The following is a 22,529-nucleotide window of genomic DNA, read 5'->3' on the forward strand; positions in this document are numbered from 1 at the left end:
AAAACGACAAAACAAAACCCCAAGGGCGAGCCGGCTCCGCTGGTGCCCGAGGACGAAGCGAGACACGACCTTTTGTGCATTCTAGCTCGGCAGCTGGGCATGGGCTACAACATACAGGACAAGCCGCAAAGCTAGAGCAAGTTAGGCCCAGGTACCAAAGTTGCCTGGCGCGGGAAGCGCATGATATCAAGCCGGAGGGTGCACACGGGAAAGCCAATGGAGCTGGTCTGGATGGTAACATAGCGGAACGGATACCAACATGACTTTTGCGCGGGCGCTCTTTCCTGCGACCACGGCGTTCGAGTGGCTACCGCCCATGCCGTGTCCCGACTGCGGTACGAAGGGAGGCCTTTTTCACGTCACGGCCTCTCTGGGTGTCACATCACATGTTTTTTTTTCTCTCTTTTTTTTGGGGGTTTTTTTTGCCTCTCAGCCTACGGGCCAAACTACGAAGACGGGGAGTTTGCATTTGTAGTACCAGAGTGGAACGATACGGGAGCTATGTGTTTTAGAAGATGTATATATGTACTGTATGTAGGGCGGGCAGGGCTTCCTGTCGAGACCTCTTGGCTATTCAATGTTTTTCTTACAGGCTACTTCGTGGCCTTGCCCCGTGCTCCTTGCGGGCCTGGCGCCTCCAGCCGGCTGCCCGTGTTCGTGATCTGCTCTGAGGCTGGAACTGTTGGTCCCACCGTGTCGCTTTGGCTAGTTTTGAATCGAAAGGCGTCCTGCCTCCCCAGGGTGCAGCTCTGACCACCGGGGTGGTTGAAACGCCTAGGATGAGTCTTTGTGCTATCCATTCTCGCCAAGGAAAATGAGGTGATGACAAAAGCAGAGTGTGGATGTACGCTCAGCGGGGGAAATCCCACTGTCGTGTCGAAGCAGCCGGGCTAGTTTTATAGAGGGGGGCCGTCAGTCGCTTGCTATTGTATCGCCTTTGTCCGCTTTGCTTCTTGTTCCAAGTTCTTTGTCTCTTGTCTTTGTTGAGGCTGTAAAAGGTAATGAGGGCTAGAGAGTGGAAAGAGTGAGTGAATGACGCGAGCAACAAAAAAAAAAACATTTCTGATCGGGACCTAGATGTAAGGGGCGATATCTCGTGTCGTAGCACCCATCACTGAATGGCAATAGCTGCCCGACGATGCCGACCGTGCGAAAGGGGCATGGCCGAGGAATATTCGAGTCATAACAATGAGGCCCACACTTGGGTATTGTTCGAAGTCATGGCCTTGCACAAGCTCGTCACTAGCTGCCGGCCGGTCCAGGCCAGAGGAGGCGGTTGTGCCAGCCCAAACGAGGCGCGCGATGCCTAGGTGTGGCAATGGGGAATCAAGACACGGTGTAGAAGGAGCGTGGCAAAAAAAAGAAAGAAAAAAAGAAGAAGAGTCACGAGGCAAAAGGAGAGAAGAGCAGCCTAAAGAAGAAAAGAAAAGCCAGCTCACAGTCCATTACCAACCAGCTCATGAATTTAAGGCTGTCAAATCTCCTGGCGCCCCAATGCGTCGTTCAACTGCCCCCAACGACACACGACATGGGCCGCGCCAGACGTCAAATCGATAGCTTGGCACACCACGGCAGACAGCCCTGATGGCCCACGGGATCCCGGCTGTGTTTTTTTTGTGGCGGGGACCTAGCGGGGAGCTGGCGGGGGGTGGCGAGTAACGCCCGCAATTGTTTGGGAGGACGGCGTTTGCTGCGCGGCCGCCGACGTTACGTACGTAAGAAGAAAGGAAACAAGTGCACGCGAGAGACCTGCAGCGGGCAGAACGGGTTGACAGCCAATTATAAGCACGCATGCCACACCCACTGAACGACCTCACACGTGTTCCCTTGGCCACTGGGAATCAAACCCTGACTTGTCCCCCACCAGACGGGCAGCATGGAAAGGGGCACTTGATCCCAATATGGGTTCCCAAATGGACAGAAAATGTGCCCAACAAGATCAAGTCGGTTTGGGCCGTATCCAATAATCTGGTCGTTAGGCAGCAGACGTGCACGCGAGATGGGGCGCGGAAATAATAAAAGAACCAAAAATTATTGCTATTGTGCATGGAAGGGCGTACAGCCGCTCCACAACTGGGCTCAGGGATGCCCGCTATCTACCTGAATACCTCGATGATGAGGTAAAAGCTCTAGACCAATCGCAAAGAAGACAGACAAGGTATGTCGCTTGGAGGGTGTTCTGGCCACACTGCCAGTTCGGGTCGGCCGTTGCCGCGAGGGCCAGGCAAAGTCCCCGTCCCTCAAAATCGCTGGTGCTGGTTTGCGGGCATGCGAGCGTCATGCCTCGAACCAATATGCCCCTGGCATATTGCTTGTATATACATCACGGTGCTCTGGATCAAGCCAATCCTCAATTCATCGCTACCGTCACCACTCCCTCTCTGCACCGCCAGCTCATCACCGGCCGACGGCGGCAGCCCTCTCGAGACTAGCCGAGCTTATGGGGCCCCGCAGACCCGCGGCGGTCGGTGTCATGGACAGGCCCGCAGGAGTCAAGGCGCCGTTGGCTCCAGGTCCACTACCGGGCGGAGCCGGGGTGCCACTCCTGGTGGGCGGCGCAGACCGGTTGTGCTGCATGTGGGCCCTGACCAGATGGCCGGCAGCCAGGGCGCTGCAAAGGGACAGCTCGCCTGCGAGAACCGACGCTGCCACCAGCCGCGCGAGCCTCCGAGCGTTCTCGCCGGGGCTGGTGGGGTGCGGGCCGCGCACGCCCAACATGTCCAGCATAGCCGCCTGTGGCTCCAGGATTGTGCCACCTCCGAGGGTGCCGACTTCGATCGAAGGCATAGAGACCGAGATTTGCAGAGATCCGCGCAGGCTGGAGAAAGGGAATGGGTAATACCGGTTAGTACATGGCTGGGAAACAGTGAAGATGGGTCGGGAAATCAAAGCCAAAGGGAGGAAGAAGGACGCCGAGGAGGGAAACTCACTTTCGCATGATGGTGATGCAGTTGGCACTCTCAACAACCTGCGCCGGGTCTTGTCCGGTTGCCAGAAAGATGGCGGCAACAATGTTTGCGGCGTGGGCGTTGAAGCCACCGATGGCGCCGGCCATGGCCGACCCGATCAGGTTCTTGGAAATGTTCAACTCGACGAGCGCGTCTACTTCGATCTTAAGAACGCTGCGGACGATGTCGGCCGGGATGATGGCCTCGGCCACCACGCTCTTGCCGCGTCCGTCGATCCAGTTGATGGCAGCCGGCTTCTTGTCCGTGCAGTAGTTGCCGCTGACCGTCAGGATAGACATGTCGTCGAAGCCGCCCTCGGTCGCCATGACGCCGAGGGCGTGCTCAACGCCCTTAGAGATCATGTTCATTCCCATGGCGTCGCCGGTGGTGGTCTTGAATCGGATGTACAGGTTGGTGCCGGCGATGGCTGTCTTCATGCTCTCGAGACGAGCAAATCGGCTGGTGGAGTTAAAGGCGCGCTTCATCATGGTCTGGCCGGCCTCGGAATCGAGCCAAAGCTTGGCGGCACCGGCGCGCTCCAGCGTCTCGAACCCGACAGCAGGGCCGCGTGTCATGCCGTCTCCAGTAAGTACCGTCACAGCACCGCCGCCGGCGTTGATGGCCTTGCAGCCGCGGCTGGCGCTGGCGACAAGAACACCCTCGGTCGTGGCCATGGGGATGAAGTAGCTCTGGCCGTCAACCACGAGGGGACCGGCGACACCGACAGGCAGGGGCATGTAACCAATGACGTTCTCGCAACAGGCGCCGAGAACCTGCTCCCAGTTGTAGTTCTTGTAGGGCAGCTTCGACCTGTCCAGGAGCCCGGTGCGTTCTTGGGTGACCTTGGTCCTCGCGATAATGCTACGGCGGATCTTGACGGCGCGGGTGCAGTCCTTCAGGCTCCTTTCAAGCGAGTAGCCGGGAACCTTGCCCTTGAGCGACAGGGCGACGATCTCCCCGTCCGACAGCTCGTAGACGCGCTTCTCCTTGAGCATCTTCTCGATCTCGGCAGCGGTGCGGGGCACAGCGGGGGGCTCGGGGGATCCGTTAGTCGCGGGCCGACCGGCGTCGCCCTCGTGGTCCATAGCCGGAGGGCTTGGGAGCCTCCTAGGCGTGGGTGGCTCTGTCGGGGGCTGGTACTCGCCCAGCGGCAGGGTGGCCGTGTCGGTCTCGTTGAACTTCTGGGCATCGGCAAGCTCCTTGGGGTTGATGGGATGGTCGGGAAGGTTGGGGTCCTTAATGCCCATACGGGCGGCATTGAAAAGGTAGCCGTTCAGAGCAACACTCATGGCGAGGGCAATGACAATCCACTTGGAGAGGACAGGGTCTTCGAGGCTCTTCAGGATGCCACCGACCATGCGGCCGCCCATGCCGTAGCCCAGGTCGTCGTCCGAGGGGACGGCCGACTTGGGAGGGAGGGCGTAGTGAATGGAGGGGTACTCGAGCTCATACTTGATGGGGGTCAGGATCGTGACGATGGTATCCGTGTTGGTGGCCTTGGCCTCGCTCAGGATGGTGTCGAGCCCGTTGGACGCGACCTTGAAGGGATCGACAGGCGGTGAGTTGAGCACGCCGCCGAGCCCCCCGGCCCACGATGAGAGCGACGACAGGGAGTGGGTGCTGCGGAAGGGGATGGTGCAGAGATTGAGCAGGTTGATGATGATGAAGCCCGACACCATCAATCCCTTGAACTTGGGGACGCTAGTGCTCTTGATCTGCTTGCCGAAGAGCGACGTGCTGGAGCCGTCGTTGCTCTTGGCGACATTCTCAGCAACCCGACGGCTGAGGCCGTCGTCCTGGAGGGCCCTGCGCATCTGGACGTGGCGCTTGATCCGGTTGATCTCCAGCTTGATGTACAGGATGGCCGTGTAGAAGGAAAAGAGCAGGATGCAGTCGAAGAAGAGAATCCAAGCCGCCAGGAAGCAAAACTGTTGAAGACCGCCCTGGACGCCAGAAGCTGCTCCGGCCACGAGTATGAGGATCTCGATGGCATAGTCCTTGATGATGCCGTAGGCCTTCTCCTTTATGGCCGCCTGGATGGCGTACTGAATGACCGAGTGGGAGGCCGCCTCGTTGGGGCTAGCGGCGCCGCGGTCTGATCTCTGGCCGCCAGCGCCCTTGCCGGACTGCTTAACCGCGTCCGGGCGCCGGTGCTCGATGGCGTGGGACAGGACGGCGCGGGTCAGGACGATGTTCTTCTCGAACCCAATCGTGACGACGAGGAAGGGCAGGCCCTCGGAGAGCAGCATCATGGTGATTGGCACGCCCAGCTTGGTGGTCACGAGCAGGCCGAAGAGGAAGGAGAAGACGGACGAAAAGAGAGTGTTGGCGGCCAGCCAAAAGTTTGATCCCATGCGGCGCATTGACAGGAAAAGCGAAACGAACGTGAGGTGCATGGACAGGTACCCGAGCACCATGATGATAATGTCCAGAGTTTCGGCGTTCTTGAGCATGTCGATAAACTCAACCCATGAGTTCTGGGCCCAGCGCACGATGCTGCTCCTAGTATGCACGCGCGCCGCCTTCATGATCCAGATCTTCTTCTCGCGCCCGTAGGCCGAGGACTCGCGCGTCTCCTGGTCGGGGATGTCGTTGGGGATCTCCTGGACGGCCGTCAGGAAGCGGGGGGCCTGGTCGTAGGGCATCGAGAAGGCGAGGGCCGAGTCCTGCGAGTATGCCGTGAGGGGGTTCGAGGTCGAGGGCAGCGGCGTGACCGAGAGGTTCTCGGGGGTGGGCACAGCATTGAGGAGGGGCGCCGTCTTGGGCGCGTCGTTGGACAGGGACTCGGGGAAGATGAGGGTCAGCAGGGCCTTGTGGGTGGCGCCCGCGACGGGCGCCTTCTCGGGCAGGTCGTGCGACTGCCACTTCCATGCCGTGTCGGGCCCGGCGCGGAGGCTGCGGCTGCCCTCGGTCAGCGAACCCCAGTCGGCGCGGCGGACGCTCCAGCTGGAATCGAACAGGCTCTCCTCGAGCAGGCCGATGTAGGTGGAGCTCGCGAGCAGGGCCACGATGACGACGGTGTGTATGGGGTGCGCCGACGTGATGCTGGCCAGAAACTGGAGCACGGGCGTGACCTTCTTGTTGATGCGCGAGGGGGCGGCAGCCTGCGAGGCCGGCTGCTCGCCCCTAAACCGCGAGGGTATCAGGGATGAGGCAATCATGTCGAAGGCCCAGGGCGAGGAGTCGTCGGCGGTGGCCGGGGACCATCGGCTGTGGACGGGGTCTGCGCGGGCGAGGTCGGCGACTTCTAGATCTATTGGGGGGCCTGGTGAGCGATACTGGTCTTGCGGGAGGTCTGGCAGAGCAAAAGAAACCCTCGGTCTCGTGGGGAAGAGCAAGGACAGCATCGTGACGGCTGGTCGCAGCTTTCAATGAGGCGAGGCGCACGAGGCTCTGTTTGGGGATACTGCTGCTGGGGATACTGCTGCGCAGTGGCGGGCGGGGGTGGAAGTGCCAGGGCGCGAGGCGTCGACGGGGAAGACGGGATACGTAGTAGATGGCAGGAGCTCCGTGAAGGAGCTAGCTGCCCCGAGAGGCCCAGACTGATCTCCTGGCGGACATCATGCGGACGTACCTGTCTAGGCGGGCACCTCGAGGGGTGCGCCTGTGTCTGGAACAGTGAGTTGTGCGGTTCTGCGTAGCTGTCTGCCGTCTGCTGGGATGGCTTGATCGGACTACTGGCAGTAGGTTCGGCCGCGGTAGGCGTTGGCAGGGTTAAACGCCGGTCTTTTTTTCGATGTTTTTGTTCGAGTTCCGCTCAAGGTTTCCACGAGTCCGGCGGGTCTCGGAAGATGGGACGGCGGGAAGGGGAGGTGTGCGTGGGCGAGTCTTTCTTTGTTGGGAAGAGTTCAACCGTGGAGATGACGATGGTGTGGTCTCTCCAAGGTGCCGTCTTGAGCGAGCTGCAAGTGTAGCCCGCACACAAACTCACCAGCCTCTCTCGACTCCAATGGCAACAGGGACAGCAAGAGAGAAAAGGAGCAAAAAGGGGACGGTGTCTAGAGAAAAACGACAGCACATGGAGAAGGGGAATGGAGACTGGGAGAAGCCAACAACGGACTAGAACGAAGGGGCAGGCGGATCCAGACAGGGGGGATCGTCACCCGGAACTGGTCGCGATTTTAAACCCGATTTCTTGTCCCCTCCATTCCCGCTTCCATTGCGACGGGGCTAGAAATTGGAGACGCGCAACTTTTTTTTTTTTTTTTTTTCCTTGCCTTCCAATTCTCGCTCTTCACGTTCGGATGGGGCCCCGGTCAGCCCGCGCCGAGCAGCTGGCACCGAGAATTAGGATGCCACGCCCCTGCACTGCCTGGCGACCCCACCCGCGATAAGCCACTCGAGTGCGACAGATAGCGCCTTCACCGTCCAACCCTGCCCATCTACAGCTGGCAGGGCAAGCCACTGGGGCAACCTTGACACTGCCGCCAACCCTTGCACCTCGTTGGGCGGCCCCCAACGGGTTGACAAGTCACCCACAAACAACCACCGACGAGTTGTGTGCCGCAAATCCATGTCTCCTGCAGTCGGAGCGGTCTGCAGCTAGGAAGGCGGTCAAGGGTGATGTGATAGCTCTGGGTCTGGCCAAGCGTTGAGTTGAGAATGTCCACGTCGCCAAATTGTCTGCTCATTTTTTGTGATCCCTTTATTCTCTCTGTCGGATGGAGTACGGGCAAACTCGGCGGCGACTCGGTGGGCCCTCGCGGGTGGGAGGGACGGGGATCAGCCCGCCACGAGGGAGTTTACCTATCATCCAGCTCTCTTGCTATCATGCGCCCCTAGGCTTGGGGATGGCATTCCAGTTCCAGAAGCTGCCCCCTAAACGAGCACGATGATGATAATGAAAATATGGACCGGGGTGGCTGATGGTAGCGTCTGGCCGGTGGCTGGGGGTGATGTTGACGTTACAGTACACGCACAAGTACACGCACAAGCACACGAACGGTGGTCCCGTGCCTTGCCTCTGGCGGTTGCACACATCTGATATCAGACGATGAGTGATGGCTGCGGCTTGTGCCTGAGTGCACGCCACCACAAGGGTTCGATCCTACGGGGGATGCGGCGCGGGGGTCCAAGTTGCACAGCTGTGCTGTGGACCAAGTCAGCGCACCAGACGGACTGATAGCACGGATAAATAATATGTATTAGATATGTGCTAGGTATATGGTTGAGCAGACACGTCGGCAGGCTGGTTTACCAACACACGCAGGCAGCCGCAGACACCTGCAATGCAGCCCGGGAGCCATTGAGACTAGCAGAGGGAGCCAATGGGCCCGGTGTTTGTTTTGAAGGAGCCATTGCAGGCGTCTCTTGTCGTTGTTAGGAGCCCATCCCGGAGAAATGATGATGGGACTTATTTCGTTGCGCCAAACATGCCGCTGGAGGCGCCCGATGCCAACCTGGAAACAAGCGGCACAGCAAAATGAGACGTTCAGAGATGTCGTCATTGGGCGTCTTAACAGCGGTGCTGGCTGGGAATGGAATGGGAGAATCAGGGACTGTCAAGCCGCTGCGGGCATGATGGGTCTGGTCAATATTCAACGACATTGTTCGAACGGATGCCTTTACTCGCTCTTAACCAAGGTTATGTTATGTAACGCTCCATTTCCCGACAATTGTCGCGTTGCAGTGGGGAAATTGCCTCGAGCGACACACGAGGGATTCGCGGAAAAGGACGAGGATCGCCTGTCTTGGCATTTGCCATCAATCGGGATGTTTTCGGATTGGTAGAGACGGCGCGCGGCCCTCTGCATACTGCATACATTGCTGTCTCTGTTCTGGCTTCACTCACGACGGTGCCCTGTACTTGGAGCCCATTCTTGGAGCCCATGCAACCGTCTACCTGGATACCCAGCCTCAAGCCTGCATGATGTCAGGAAGGCTGCTGGATGACATGATAGCAAGAAAATGGCACTTTCAGGCTTGCTCACAAGCCGTTATCCGAGCTGCGTGCATTTAGGCTGACAGATCATTGATCCTTTGCTGCGACTGACTGCTGCGACTGACTACTGACTCTTCTTGTGTTCCATCGTCGAGATCTGACAGCCCCCAAAGCGCTGCCAACCTCAGATTGATCTGCCCTTATTACTCTTGCCCACCCTGTGAACTCACATGCGCCTCCACCGACTGTGCTGGGACCTCGGCACGCTGTTGAATGTGCTCGTTTGTTTGCATCTGAGGTGCGCAACAGCCATGAGCGAGCGAGCGAGCGAGCAGGTTTCCACAGAGACCTTCTGGCTCCCGCGTCGGCCCCAGCTAGTTTCTGGCTAGCATCCATCCATCCTTATCGGCACGGAAATATCTACCAACAGCTTCCAGGGAAAGGCCCGTAAGATAGCAGCCGGGACCAGTTGCTCACACCCCTGGGCAGCCCGACTGATCACTGGCCACGCGCTGCTAAAATTGAAACGGACCGAACTCGGTCGTGTTTGAAACATCCGGGAACGCTGATCCAGGCCAACATCGACCGCGGTCCCATCGGACATTTTGGGGTTTCTTTTTGGCACGAGGGCCATCAGTACCCATATACCTTGGTCGCCCGTCGGCCATTTAGCCCGCATAGCACATAGCACTTACCTCTCAACCTTCCATCCTGGCTTCGGACCAGTTGACACGGCCAAGCACAACAATGGCCGACGGAAATTTTAGGCCCGCGCTTCTGGTGGTAGATTTCCAGGAGGACTTTTGCCCACCGGTGAGTTTGGCGCTACGTGCATCTTGTGACTTTTTGTCCATCGCTTTGTTTTGTCTCTCTCTCCTTTTTGCTTATTCCGCCAAAAGCGGCCATTGGTGAATGGCCGACCTTCCATCCCTGGCGCATGCCACCCAAGGAATGCGATTGGGAGTGGGCATGGGATGATGGCCAGTTGGTTCGTTCGGTTCGGCTAGTGCATGGCATCAACTCATCCATGTCTCATCCGCGCGAGCCCCAGGGAAGAAAACAAGCAGGCTCAAGCCACATGCACCCTGGGTGTTTGGACCCAGGTGTTGGGCTTTCCCTCCCATGCGGGGGGAGGGGGCGTGCTACAGCCTACATACTAGCCGCATCCTGGACAGAGCGGCTAGGCTCTGGGTTGGGGGAAACTGAGGCTTTGCTCCTTTGCAACAACGGCTGACACCCACGGCCCAACACAGAACGGCTCCCTGGCCGTCGCGCACGGCCGGGACATCGCGCCCGTGGTCAACCAGCTGCTCTCGGCGTCGGGCCTGGTGCTCCGCGTGGCGACCAGGGACTGGCACCCGCCCGATCACGTGTCGTTCGCGGCCAACCACGCGGGCAAGCGGCCCTTTGTCGACACGGCCACGGTCGTGAACCCGCTCAACGCGGCCGAGACGTACGAGACGCGCCTCTGGCCCGTCCACTGCGTGCAGGGCACCGGGGGCGCCGAGCTGGTGCCCGAGCTGGACCGCCGCCGCGTCGACGCCGTCGTCGACAAGGGCACGCGGCCCGAGGTCGAGATGTACAGCGCCTTCCACGACCCGCTCGCCCGCCCGCGCGTCAGCGACTCCGGCCTGGCCGCGCTGCTGCGCGCCGCCCGCGCCACCCACGTCTACGTCGTCGGCCTGGCCGCGGACTACTGCGTCAAGAGCACGGCGCTCGACGCCGCCGCCGAGGGCTTCGTGACCTGCATCGTCGAGGACGCCACCCGGCCCGTCGACCCGGACGGCTGGCCCGCCGTCCGCGACGAGATCCGCGCCGGGGGCGTCGCCGTCGTCGGCGTCAACTCGCCCGAGGTGGCGCGGCTGAGGCTGGGCGCTGCGCGGATTTGAACGAGGGACTGCTGAGGTTCTGAGATTATGCCTGTCTGGCTCTATGTGTTTTTTTTTTACCATCTATCCATAGTTTGCCCCTTATGGGATCAGCCATGTTGGGCAAAACCCCGTCCCAAAGCGATCAGCTGCTCGCTCACACGGTAGCAGATATTTCCATGAATTATCACCATCCTCAGTTCCAAAAATAAACCCCTTAGCCTGGCTTTCACAATCATGGCATTCACGGGAGTCCTCCAGGTCGTAAGCGGCGGTCTCAGCTGTCCATATCCGGCAGGCTATCTGCCACCACTGAGGCTATCTTTGTGCCTCGGCGCAAATTTCTCTTTGTCTGCCCTCGGTCACGCCTCGAGATTGCCACCGCCGGCCGGCCGTATGTTCCCTTGGTCTCGAGGCCTTCTTTGTTCATCCGCCTTTGGCACCCTGCCAGCATGCCGCTCCCAGCCCCCCGTCCGCCCCCTTCCCGCGCTCAGTCGAGTCTCTCTCCACCCAAGCCTGGCGGCGGACTTGTTTAGAAAAGCAAAGGCCTCTCCATCTCCATATCTCTCTCTCTATCTTGCCGTATATGCTACAGGCCATCTCCAATACCGACCGACATCGAAATCTTGGCCATCATGAACACCACCACTACCAGCGGCGGCAGCTCGCCCGCCCCCGAACACACCGGCCACGTCATGAGCAACATGCCCGGGATGAACGGCATTGCCAGCCATGGCGGCAGCAACGGGTGCAAGATCTCGGTGCGTCCTTTCCCCTCTCCACCAAATCCACCAGTTCACTCTATCCTCCCTCCCCCTTTCACACTTCGGCCCTCCTGACACGTTCACCATCGTCCCTCCCCCTAGATGCTCTGGAACTGGAACACGGTGGATGTGTGCTTCATCTCGAGCACCTGGCAGATCACGAGCACCGCCATGTTCGCCGGCTCGTGCGTCGGCGTCGTCCTGCTCACCGTCTTCCTCGAGGCCCTGCGCCGCGCCGTCAAGGAGTACGACCGCTTCCTGGCCCGCCGTCACACGGCGGCGGCGGCGGCCGCCGCCGCCATGTCGTCATCGCCGCCGCGGGTCCTGCGCTTCATCGCCGTGCGCGGCGCGGCCTCCTCCGCCAGCACCACGGCGGCCGAGTCCAAGGAGTTCCTCCAGCACGACGAAGCCGTCCCCGCCTTTGCCGCGGCGAGTGGTAACGGCAACGGCAACGGCAACGGCAACGGCGGCAACAACAATGACAACAAAACGAACTGCGGCACTGCGGCCGCCCCGTGCGCCGCCCCTCCCTTCCGCCCCACGCTGGGCCAGCAGGTGGTGCGGGCGGGTCTGCACACGGTGCAGTTCGCCGTCGCCTACTTCCTGATGCTGCTGGCCATGTACTACAACGGCTACTTCATCATCTGCATCTTCTTGGGCGCCTTCCTGGGCGCCATGACGTTCCAATGGGAGCCCATCGGCGGCGGGGGCGAGGGCCAGACGAGCGCCGCCAAGGAGGCCACCGTCTGCTGTGGTTGACGGCATGGCCATATGCCCTTTGTTTCCCCCCCTCCATCCACGGCAGATATTAACGTGTGGGGGAGTGTATGATAGCTGGGTTCTCTGTTCTTGTTCTCGCCGGACGGCGGTGCTTTTATATTTGTGTATGTACAACAGGACAGATGATGCTGTCGACCGTAGCACCCAGCGTGCTGGACTGTTTTCCCAATAATTACTGAAATGTATCTTATCTCCCTTGCAGCGGAAACAAAGGCTGGACACGCCCATTTGCTGTCTCAAATCGTGTTTGGTCATCTGTTCTCTCAACAAATCTCTCACGGGCTCCGAAGCAAGACCTCCTCATTACAGCGCGACAAGCGCAGATACCCCCACACGGGGCTGGCGGTCTAGCGACTGGGATGCAGAAAGCACAAGGGAGATGCGGGTTAATTGGCAGGCCAGACAAAGACAGGCGGCGGGGCAAGATGCTCGCGTCCACACCTTCTCACCAGAATTCGCCATGGCGTTACCTTCTAGCCTCTTTCCAACAAGCGTCCTAGGGCGCATGCCATGCAGCTAGAGTTGGTGCTACTAACATGGTTCTTGTTGAGGAGGCTTATGCACACGGGACGTAGGTTGGGATGGTCCTTTGCGGGAGCACCGTTGCTTAAAAAAAAACAAGACTTTCTGCATACTACGCATGTCGTCCTGTCTGGGGGACGTGGCAGTTTGCGAGCCTTTATGCCTTGCGGTTCGTCTGCGCCATGTAGGAGAGGACATTTCAGCTCAGATCTGACAGCGGATGTGATCATGTTGGGCGTGCTCACTCGAATACTCGTTGAGACGGCCGAGTTTGCAGTGGATGGCCCCTCCTGTCGCCACAGAAGATGGACGGCACTGGCTGTTTCATGGGGGCGATGATAGCCGGTGCAAGACGTAGCCGCTGCGAAGTCTCGTGAAGCATGTTTCGAACCTGTTGAAATGTAGACCGGACAGGGTGGCACCCCCGTTGGACGCTGCTGCGGCCACGTACGGGTCGGCGCAGATCCGGTTCGGGCGCTGCTGGCTTTTGTTTTTGGCGGGCCGAGTGCGCAAAGAAACGCGGCCATGACTGACTGCCTTGGATCGTTTGATGCCTCGATAAGCCGCGCAGCTCACACGAGGAAAACCTTCTGGTTGCCGACGCCGAAGCAGCGCGCAATGTCCCACTCGCCGCCCTCCCCGTTCTCCACCTCAGCTCGGCGCGCCCAGACCCCCTCCATGACCGTCCAGGCCTGCTTGACGGACCCGAAGATGTCGAGCGGGCCCACGTCCCGGACCAGTTGCCGCAGCGGCTCCTCCTCCTCGGGCGACGCGAGGCAGCCCGTGACGGCGAGCGGCCACGCAAACGTGCGGAGGCAGTCGGGGCTCGGCAGGCGCGTGCGGAGGAGGGTCAGGGTCAGGCCGACGCTCTCGCGCAGCGCCGGGGACGCCGGCTGCCAGCCGTTGACGACCACGTGCAGGTAGCTCAGCGCCGCCTGCGCCCAGATGCGCGTCACCCAGCTCGTGGACAGGGAGCCGTCCACGCCGCCGATGGTGCGCGGGCCGCGCTCGAAGTCGCCCACCCGCGCCCGGGCCGTCACATAGATGGGGAGAGGGCGCTGCGGCTGGTGTGGCTGCGAGACGACGCTTTGGCACTCGCCGCCGCCGCCGCCGCAGAGTATGGAATCCAGGCTGGCGATGCGCTGCCGCAGCGGCCACTCGATCTTTGCGCCCCGCAGCACCAGCTCCGTGACGGAAAGCGACCCCGACGCACGCTGCTGCTTCTTCCACGCGTCCAGCGCCGCCACGTCGCCGACGGCGGTGAGAGCCCAGTTGGCGGCGCCCATGACTTGCGACAGATCCAAAAGGGGCGTATCCAGACCGCTATGTTCGCTCACATTCGCTTCCAACATCTCTTTCAGGTCCGGGTTCATGTCTAGGATATCGCGCTTGCCGTGTAGCAGCCCGACGTGGTAGCAGTGTAGGCGCGGCGCGGCCTCCAGGGCAGTGCTGCTGACGATGTCGAAATACAGCAGCACCGCGGCGAAGAAGGAGAGACACGACTGGTTGCTGTTCATCATGGTCATGGGGCGCTCGACTGTCTGCTGGCCTATGGCGCTAGGGAAGAAGATTTGCGGGTGGCTGCCCTCCCTCTCGTCAAGCCTGCGCAGGATGCTGTTCCAGCAGACGATGTTGTTCAACGTCTCCGCGTTGAGTTTGAAGACTTGATCGAGAAGCGTAATGGCGCCCTCGAGATGCAGCGCCCACGAGGAGCCTCCCGTATTTCCAATCGCGACCTCGAAGCAAAGCACCTGCATTATGGCAGCCAGAACCCGCGTGGCCTCCTTGAGCCGGCCCTTGACGCCGTTCTGGTTGATGTCGTTGACGTCGAGCATGAGCTCCTTGACGGTCAGGTTCTGCTGCCTGTACATCTCGTCGTGCGAGACGGCGCGGCAGCATACGTTCTCACCACCGTGCAACATTGAGGTGAAAAAGTACGACGCCAGGCTGAGGGCCGAGTGGAAGAGCGTCCGGTTGCTGCCGAGCACGATAAGGAGCCACGAGCGGCCGCCGAGGAGCATCTGAGGGCGGTAGAACGGGAACAGGAACGGGAAGACGGAGTCGCAGTAGGTCATGGACAGGGCGATGTCACGTTCGTGTTCATTGCCGAACATGACAGTGTGGCGGTGCGTCGTCGCCTCGGCAGCGGTGGACTCGGGCGAGGTGCCCTGCGACGAGTCCAAGTGGCACGGCGGCGAGAATCCCGACATGGACGATGCCGGCCCACCTGGGCTGGGCGGGCTCGGGGCGGCATATTGGCTGGAGTCGGGGCGCGGCGGCGGCGGTGGCTGGGGGGCCTGGGCGTGGTCGTGGCCGTGGCCGTGGCCGTTGGGAGGGGGCGACGAGGACGCGGCGGGCTGGCGGGGCGCGGTGGCGGCGGCGGCGGTCGATACGTGCAGGCCGTCAAGGCCGTCCGTCATCTCCAGCTCGCCGAGGCCAGACTCGAGCCCCTGCAGGTGGCGGCGCTCCCTCCTCCAGGCGGCCTTGCGCTTGATCAGCTTCTTGACGGCCTCGGCCCTGTCGCGCTGCAGGTCGGCGCCGTCCATCCACTCGGGCTTCGCGTCGCTGTACAGGCATTCGATCTCGAGGGACAGGCAGGCGGCGCAGGCGGGGCGCTCCTCGTCGCATTTCTTGCGCCGCAGCCGACAGGTCCAGCAGCCGTCGGAGCTCCGTGGCTTGGAGGACAGCATGGCGGGCGTGTGGCCGTGATCTTGCCCGGGTCGGGGCATGTGTGGGAGATGATGGGTGTTAATTGTGAGGGCCAAAGTGGCGGCCCGTCTCGTCGCGCCCACCACAATTTACAGCGAGCATAAACCAAAGCATCATGCGGGGAGACGTGAGCGCCTAATCTCCAGGCCACAGCCGATTTGTCATGCCTTGCCTGCGCCCCGACAGCACGGAGGTCTTGTCACATGAATGAGTGGGCAAAAGTGCTACAATGTTAGGGACCTCCAGTGGCATTCCCCAGCCCTTTCAACCACTTTATGCCAATCATTCCGCGGCGTTAGAGTTCCCAAGGTGGGGTGACCCAGGACTATGGTTATGTGTCCCTGACAGAACCTCAAACAGTATTCCATGGCAGAGAAAGGCCTTTGGCGCAAAGGTAGCGCGTCCGCCTCCTATTCGTAGTGAGCGGAAGGCTGTGGGTTCGAGTCCCATGAGGCCTGTGAGTATGTGCTTGCACCCTGTTTACTTTTTCGGTTGTCGAGCATGCCCGGAGTCCTTTTCTGCATCAGGCAGTAAAGCTGCCACTAAAAGTAAGGATAAGATTTTTTTAAGTAAATAGTTAAAAAATGTGTAAATAAGTCAAGTTATGTTTTGTAATGTAGTGTTGGTTTGTGGAAAGAAAGGTTTGTTAAGAATCGACAGCGGCCCACTACTTGTTAGCTCGATTTAAGCGAGCCACCCATCGGTGCCGTCATTCAATAAACGATTGGCCCAATGGTCTAGTGGTATGATTCGTCCTTCGGGTTACTTCTAACTCGTTCTAGCTTCTAGAACACATCTGGACGAGGCCCCGGGTTCGAATCCCGGTTGGGCCCCATTACTTTTGCTTCGTTTTTAACCCTATTCGCGTTTCTTTTTACGCATGTGCTCTCGCTCGTTCATCCATTCTGTTCGAGTAACTGGCCACGAATTCGTCGCGCGTACCGCTTACTTTTATAAACGGCTTTGCGGGCGTGTGTTGAACGTGGAAAATGTAGCAGTGCAAACGAACGAGCCCTTGGATGTTTCCAGCAAGATTGGCATGACCCCTTTAGGCATCGCGGACATCCAATATCATCCCTCGTGCAGAACAAATCACTGAGGTTATAAGCAAATGCGTCCATGCGGCATGTACCATTAAACTACAAGGTAAAGTACATTCCAACATATCTCATTCCTCCTTGGACATCATACAAGTTGACTTCGTCCGTAGGCCTCAGCCCCCAGTAATAACAAACCCAGCCGCCCCCACGAAGTCCGGCTTTCCCATCCTTTTTTTCCCTCTCCCAGAAGATTGCCAGTTTTCGGTAAGCCTTTCTTTGTGACACCAACCCCCAAACCGAAAGAGACAAGGAAAAGCAAATGAAGTTGAGGAACCAAATCCAGCCGAGGCCAACGCGTAAAAAACTCCATTTGCATAAGTGTTAGGGAAAAAAAGAGGAAAATCAAAGCATTCCAAGTCCAAGGGGTGATTCGTATCCGACATGCTGATTAGATGGAGTTGCGTCTATGTTTGACTAAGGTCCATTGTTGATATCTTTTTTCTTTTCTTTTTTGCTTCAAAGAGCCAACCCTGTGCCGTCGCCTGTCCATCGATAGAGGGCTAGAAGCTCGCGGCGGCGCTGGTGCTGCTCGCCGAGGTCCTCTGGCACACGCCCGCGGACTTGGGCCAGCGCACTGCGCATCACTTTGCTGAAATTACGCTGAAGAAGGGTGCAATGTCAGCAGCCAGATCGTGCGGGACGAAGAATTATGGGGTGGGTGCAGCAGCGAACTAACCTGGTACTCGGTGTTGAGAGTTACCACACAAGCCTCGTGAGCGCGTATTATGGTCTCGCAGGCCTTGACGACACTGGGATTCGCCTCGCTCTGGAGCTTGTCGGCGATGAGAAGGAGCAGAAAAGACCCCTGCAGCAGGTAGATTCCAAAGAAGAAAGGCATGAACTCGAGGCCAGGGTCAAACTCGAGGATGTTGCCGATGGCTTCGGCAGCCTCGACGGCGTGGCCCGTGGCGTTGAAAAAGCCCTGCGAGCTGATCCATAGATCGTTGTCGTCCAGTAGATTGATGGGGTCCCATTTGCCCGAGAGCAGTACGTGCAGCACGTGCATGACATGCGTGCCATATGCCATGACAATGCGCGTTTGGACGTCGGATTCGGTCAGTCGCGGGTGGTGCTGCTGCTGGGGCTGGGGCTGCGATGTCGAGTGCACGCTATGCACCGACAGGGCTGATGGTGTGCCGATGTCGTTCGGCCCGCCACTGCCGCACACGCTGATGCTGTCGCCAACACCGCCGACGGCAGCCGAGTCCTCGGCGGCCTGGGCAGCAGCAGCAACGGCGGCGGCGGCGGCTTGTGCCTTGGCGGCGTCAGCGGCTTGTGCTTGTGCCTGAGCCGCAGCGCTGAGGTGGCGTTGCTCGAAGCGGCTGAGGCTTTGCTCGTAGATGCCGAGGTGGCGGGTGACCTCGGCCGTCTGCTCGTCCCAGCCGCCGCCGGAGCGGAAGTTGACACCGAAACGTGGGTGGTTGCGGGCGTGGTTCAAGTCCACGATCTCGCCCAGAATCGTCATGAGTGGCAGGAAATAGCCAAAGATGCCGTGGCCTGTGCATTCGAAGGAAGGTCCTCGGGCGCGAACTTGCTGTTCCTGTTGGTTTTGCTGTTGCTGCGACCCGTCCTCCCTGAGCATTTCTGGGTCGGTATTCTCGTTGGGGCGGAACTCGCCGTTCTGGTACTCGGTGTCGTCCATGGGCTGTAGCAAGCCGTCGCACTCGATATCGAGAAGGAATAGGGGCCGGTTATAGCACAGGGCCAGGTGTCGGTCCACAATGTAGACGAGCCACCAGATGCGCCTGCGCTCCTCGCGCTCTTCATCCGTGATGACACCACCGGGGCCGCCAACAGCGCTGCTCACGCCGCCCTCTTCGCCTGTATTCTCGTGATGGTGGTGGTGGTGGTGGTGGTGATGGTGATGATGTGGGTTGTGGTGATCGCCTCCGTCAGACATGGGTGACGGTGCATTCTGGGGAAGTTCTCGACCCAGCTTGAGCTCACGGGCCAAGGACCAGGCTGCGTTCCACCAGCGTAGACTAGCGCCCTTGTATTCGCTCGCAGAGACGACGGTGGCAAGGTGGATGTAGGTGACTACGTCGTCGAGAGTACCGGCAGCGCCAAAGGCTCCCGTTTCGCCCGTCAGGGCCTCCATGCTGATGCTGACGGAGCCGGGCATGGCGACGCCCAGCCCGCCGAGGGCGACGCCGTCAATGACGGGACTCGAGACCGGGGACACGTCGCCCGAGGGCGTGTGGATCAGGGGCTTGAGCAGGCTGACAGTCAGCTCGAGCAGCTTCTGGCAGATCTTGCCGCGCGCCGACGGGACACTGGTCAGGAACGGCGCGTCGCTCGTCTGCGCGGCGACCCATAGGATGCTGGCGAGCAAGGCCGGCTGGCAAAGCCGTGGCCTGCTCGGATGCAGGAAGGAGCGCTTGCGGAAGACAAACCCGAGAACGTACGGCGACATGGGGTGAACCTGGGCCGACGAGGAGCTGGCAAAGTAAAGATCGACGAGATCGCAGGCCAGTGAGAGGGGAATGATGTTTCCCAGGTGTGGGACTAGCGGCCCGAGCACGGGGTACCGCAAGTGCTGCCCGTGGCCCGAACCAAGCCCGGCCGCTGCATTGCCGCTCGCTCCGTAGCCGGCGCCCTGTGGTGACACATGCTGTTGCTGCGGTGGGTACTGCGTCGCGTGCGTTGCCGGCGGCGAGGACATAGACATGCCCCATCCTGGCGATGCCGTCTCGCCCGAGAGGGGGTAGGCACTCAGAGGGCTGGTTCCGATCCGATATGATGCACCACCGCCCGAGTAGCTGGTTGGGCTCTGCGTCTGCAGCGAGTACGGTAGCTCTGGATAGCTCGACATGCCACTATGGCTGGCGAAGCCTCCGTGCCCCGCCGTCCCGGCCATCATGTGCGCTGCGCTCATGCCGCCCGGTCGATCATAGGCGCCGTGCATGCTGCCGTAGCCGTTGAGGTCGAGCGCAGTTGGGCTTTCTAGACCATGGTGGTGTTCCCTTTCGAGCGAGTGGTGTGGTTGCTGGTGGCCTCCAATGTGTGCTGGGCCGCTGCCCAGGCCGTCGAGGCTGTCTATGCTGCCGATGCGCTGGCTCCGCTGGATTCCGTCCGCCTCGAGCTCCTTGTCGTTGTTGTCATTGTGATGGTCGCCAACCGAGGTGCCATTGCTGCTCTCCCCTTCCATTCTCTGCTCATCTTTGAGGTTTTCCACACTGCTGGTTGGTGACTTTTGTCCGCTCTGCGCTGCAGCCGCAGCCGCAGCCGCCTGTGCCAGGTCCTTTCGTGATGCCTTTCCACGCTTCTTCCGCTCCCGGATGTACTCGCACCCGAGACCGAATTCTATAGCCGTCAGCCTCTTGTCCACAACGGGCTCGAGCATCTCGATGTCATATAATTATCAAAAGCCTGTAGACAGCCCTTGGTCTTACCTATACAATGAGCGCAGGGGTGTTGTCCATCGCACTTGGTCCTGAGCTGGTTGCACTGGTCACATGCCCTGCTGATCCTCCTGCGGATGGGGCCGGCAGCTCCCGTCGCCCGCGCAGCGTGGCCGTAGGGGTGCTGGCGATGATGCTTCATCTGGGGACCTGCCCGGGCGAGGTGAGGGTTGTGAACCCCAACATGTTGTTGAAGCTGCTGCAGAGCATAATGCGAACCTTGTGCCAAGGTGTCTAGCCCTGCCGTGTGCATATGACCTTGGGACATGTGCCCGTTGGACATGAGCGTGTTGGACGGCAAGGCATGGTAAGGAGAGAAGCGGTGGAGAGGGTTGGACAGCATCTTGGTACCAGCTGTCCGTGTGTCCGCTTCAGAAAAACTGCCTCGTTTTGTCGTGGTGAGCTTCCCTTCCGTTCTTGGTATAGTATGACGTAGTCTTGCTGTTGCTTCTTTAGGGAAATGGGTAGAAGGAGGAGGCAGGAAAGACGGATGAAGCGGTAACAAGCAGATGATGGGGTCAAAATAGGGAGCGCAACGAGACGCAGACAGATAGCCGACTTCGAACGAGCGGGGACAGTTGGCTGAAGTGCGACTACGTCTCAAGAATAATGCAAGGTAAACTGTATATGTGTGCTTCCAGGCTAGGAGAGCAGACGGTGAAGCAGGATGATGGGGGTCTAGATATCTATACAGGACCTCACGCTCTGCGGTGTGGTTTGCCTATAGTGGTAGGCGGACGGGAGCCGGAGCGGAGGAGAAGTTGTAAGAGCTGGGCATGCAAGGATGCTTGGCTCAGGCGGTACTTTGACGGGCCGGACTGATGTTCAAGTGTGGGGAAGGGAGTCGAGGGATAGGACGAAGGGGACTGGGCATGAGCATAAAGAGACGCCGAGCAGCATTGACAGGGCCCAAAACAGCAGGAGGGGATCGGCCAGCGGAAGTTGGCCCGCACGGCAGGAGACGGGGTAAGGTAGCCAAAGTACCTCTCGCACCGGGTGGCAAGTGGGCGGGAAGATACTTGGGAATGGTGTTGACGGTCATGCAGGCAGGAGGGGGGAGGAGAAGGCCACATGGCGGGGGTAGGGTTTGGGGAAGGAAGAGGTGTGCAAGGGTAGGGAGTGCGGACATGACTGGACTGCACGGGACGGGCGGCAGGGGGTGGGCCGCAATCAACGAATATTGCGAGGCGTGAGGAAAGCTGGGGAAAGGAGGAGACTATCAGACGTACCTGATTACCCTAGGGCCTGAGCTTGACGTGGATCCGGAACGACGATCGGGGCCTTCACCACTGTTTCCTTGACAAGATCTCGCACGCCCAGAGACAGTCGGGCCAGGAGATCGGTCGTGCTCTCCTCGCTAGCTTTTCCGCCGTCGTCTTCCCGTCTCCTCTCGGCCTTTGGGGGACCCGAACGGTTAGATGGAGGGCTATCCAGGTTCCAAAGCTGCCAATCGCTAGCGGCTGAGTGATGGATGCCGTAGGATGGCCGTCGAGTTGTTGTCTGTTGTTGGGGATTGGGCAGGAGCGAGCGGTTTGCTCTGTGTATCCTGGTTGGCGCCAGGCGGTCTCCCTTCTCGTCTCGGCAGTCTTCGCAGGTTCGAGTGTCCTTCTAGCCCGGCTGCGCTATGTCCTCGATTTGATCGGGGGGTCGGCTTCCCTCTTGTCTCTCCTGAGATTCCCAAGGCGCCACGGTTCTCGAGGCTCGTTTACCACAGATATGCTCGTAGGCAAATCACCTCTACCGTCAAACTACCACTCTTTCCCCTCCTCAGATGGGCTCGGAGGGAGCCAGACGGGGCCAAAAGAGGAGCAAAGGATGTGCTGAACCCGCCCGAGATCGAGACAGCCGGTAATTGATGGTGGCTGTTCCTGCTTCCCTCTCGGAGAGGCTGATGAAGGACTGTTGTCTGCGGCTATGTCCTCCTTGGCATGCATATACAAGCTCCCAGGAATGAGTTTCGTTGATCAGGCCGGTCTCGATTCGCGAGTTTTGCGTGCGCCTCTAAATCAGGGTTAATATCGAGCATCACAGTTATATTGGCGTGACAATATCCGCGGCGGGACGAATGGCATGTGTAGTGGATGGGAAGAGGCGAGGAGCGCCCATGTGCGTGCGTGGCGTGTTCCGTATGAGGATTTAATAATTTTCGGCCCTTTCTCTCTTTTTTTTTCCTTCTCCGCATGAGTGACCTTGCCTCTGGTGGATGTGCAGCAGGCAGGCACGAGTGTCTTGAATCCTCCTCCTCGGCTTGCTTTCCTCTCCTCCCTCCGCCCCGCTTGGCCGGTAGGGCACTTGCTGAGCAGCAAGTACATGGACAAACGGCACTGGTTGCCTCGGAACGCAAGCACGAATTTGGTAGCAATGGTAGCTCAGCGGGCACAGTGCAGCGTCGTAGGTGCAGGGGAGGGGTACGTAGGCCACGGGCTCTCTCCGTCTCCGTCAGCAAGCTCCCTTCCTTGTAAGCTGTGAGTCCCGCGCTGGAACCGAGCGGCGGTACATGGGTACGCAGAATGCCAAACCCTGCACGGTAGGAGCGAAGGTGACCTGCATGAAGAA

The 22,529-nt window shown here is 59.7% G+C and overlaps 6 protein-coding genes and 2 non-coding genes across 8 annotated transcripts; 4 read left to right on the top strand and 4 right to left on the bottom strand.

Moving 5' to 3' along the window:
- Positions 1 to 2,005: 2,005 nt before the first annotated feature.
- GGTG_03658 (3-hydroxy-3-methylglutaryl-coenzyme A reductase) lies at positions 2,006 to 7,278 on the bottom strand. The gene is made up of 3 exons (XM_009221439.1): positions 6,523 to 7,278; positions 2,931 to 6,201; positions 2,006 to 2,818 (listed from the first exon to the last, which is right to left on the bottom strand). Exons 2-3 carry the CDS (start codon positions 6,107 to 6,109, stop codon positions 2,398 to 2,400), a joined length of 3,600 nt encoding a protein of 1,199 aa, XP_009219703.1. The 5' UTR covers positions 6,110 to 6,201; positions 6,523 to 7,278; the 3' UTR covers positions 2,006 to 2,397.
- Positions 7,279 to 8,439: 1,161 nt separating this feature from the next.
- GGTG_03659 (hypothetical protein) lies at positions 8,440 to 9,433 on the bottom strand (the record flags this gene model as incomplete). Its single annotated transcript, XM_009221440.1, has 3 exons — positions 8,440 to 8,457; positions 8,740 to 8,810; positions 9,307 to 9,433. The coding sequence occupies 3 exons, from the start codon at positions 9,431 to 9,433 to the stop codon at positions 8,440 to 8,442; spliced, it is 216 nt and encodes a 71-aa protein (XP_009219704.1).
- GGTG_03660 (hypothetical protein) lies at positions 9,003 to 10,932 on the top strand. The gene is made up of 2 exons (XM_009221441.1): positions 9,003 to 9,642; positions 10,083 to 10,932. Exons 1-2 carry the CDS (start codon positions 9,577 to 9,579, stop codon positions 10,716 to 10,718), a joined length of 702 nt encoding a protein of 233 aa, XP_009219705.1. The 5' UTR covers positions 9,003 to 9,576; the 3' UTR covers positions 10,719 to 10,932.
- Positions 10,933 to 11,332: 400 nt separating this feature from the next.
- GGTG_03661 (hypothetical protein) lies at positions 11,333 to 12,295 on the top strand (the record flags this gene model as incomplete). The annotated part of the gene is made up of 2 exons (XM_009221442.1): positions 11,333 to 11,458; positions 11,564 to 12,295. The coding sequence occupies 2 exons, from the start codon at positions 11,333 to 11,335 to the stop codon at positions 12,218 to 12,220; spliced, it is 783 nt and encodes a 260-aa protein (XP_009219706.1). The 3' UTR covers positions 12,221 to 12,295.
- Positions 12,281 to 15,722, bottom strand: GGTG_03662 (hypothetical protein). The gene is made up of 2 exons (XM_009221443.1): positions 13,009 to 15,722; positions 12,281 to 12,938 (listed from the first exon to the last, which is right to left on the bottom strand). Exon 1 carries the CDS (start codon positions 15,490 to 15,492, stop codon positions 13,336 to 13,338), a length of 2,157 nt encoding a protein of 718 aa, XP_009219707.1. The 5' UTR covers positions 15,493 to 15,722; the 3' UTR covers positions 12,281 to 12,938; positions 13,009 to 13,335.
- A 127-nt stretch (positions 15,723 to 15,849) lies between these two features.
- GGTG_20065 lies at positions 15,850 to 15,930 on the top strand. The gene has a single exon. It is a non-coding gene; the product is annotated as a tRNA-Arg (tRNA).
- A 268-nt stretch (positions 15,931 to 16,198) lies between these two features.
- Positions 16,199 to 16,305, top strand: GGTG_20066. Its single transcript has one exon. It is a non-coding gene; the product is annotated as a tRNA-Pro (tRNA).
- Positions 16,306 to 16,612: 307 nt separating this feature from the next.
- GGTG_03663 (transcriptional activator xlnR) lies at positions 16,613 to 22,334 on the bottom strand. Its single transcript, XM_009221444.1, has 4 exons — positions 21,203 to 22,334; positions 19,965 to 20,353; positions 17,249 to 19,875; positions 16,613 to 17,172 (listed from the first exon to the last, which is right to left on the bottom strand). Exons 2-4 carry the CDS (start codon positions 20,314 to 20,316, stop codon positions 17,029 to 17,031), a joined length of 3,123 nt encoding a protein of 1,040 aa, XP_009219708.1. The 5' UTR covers positions 20,317 to 20,353; positions 21,203 to 22,334; the 3' UTR covers positions 16,613 to 17,028.
- Positions 22,335 to 22,529: the final 195 nt, after the last annotated feature.

This window comes from Gaeumannomyces tritici (genome assembly GCF_000145635.1).
Source record: "Gaeumannomyces tritici R3-111a-1 unplaced genomic scaffold supercont2.2, whole genome shotgun sequence".
Classification (NCBI taxonomy): domain Eukaryota; kingdom Fungi; phylum Ascomycota; class Sordariomycetes; order Magnaporthales; family Magnaporthaceae; genus Gaeumannomyces; species Gaeumannomyces tritici.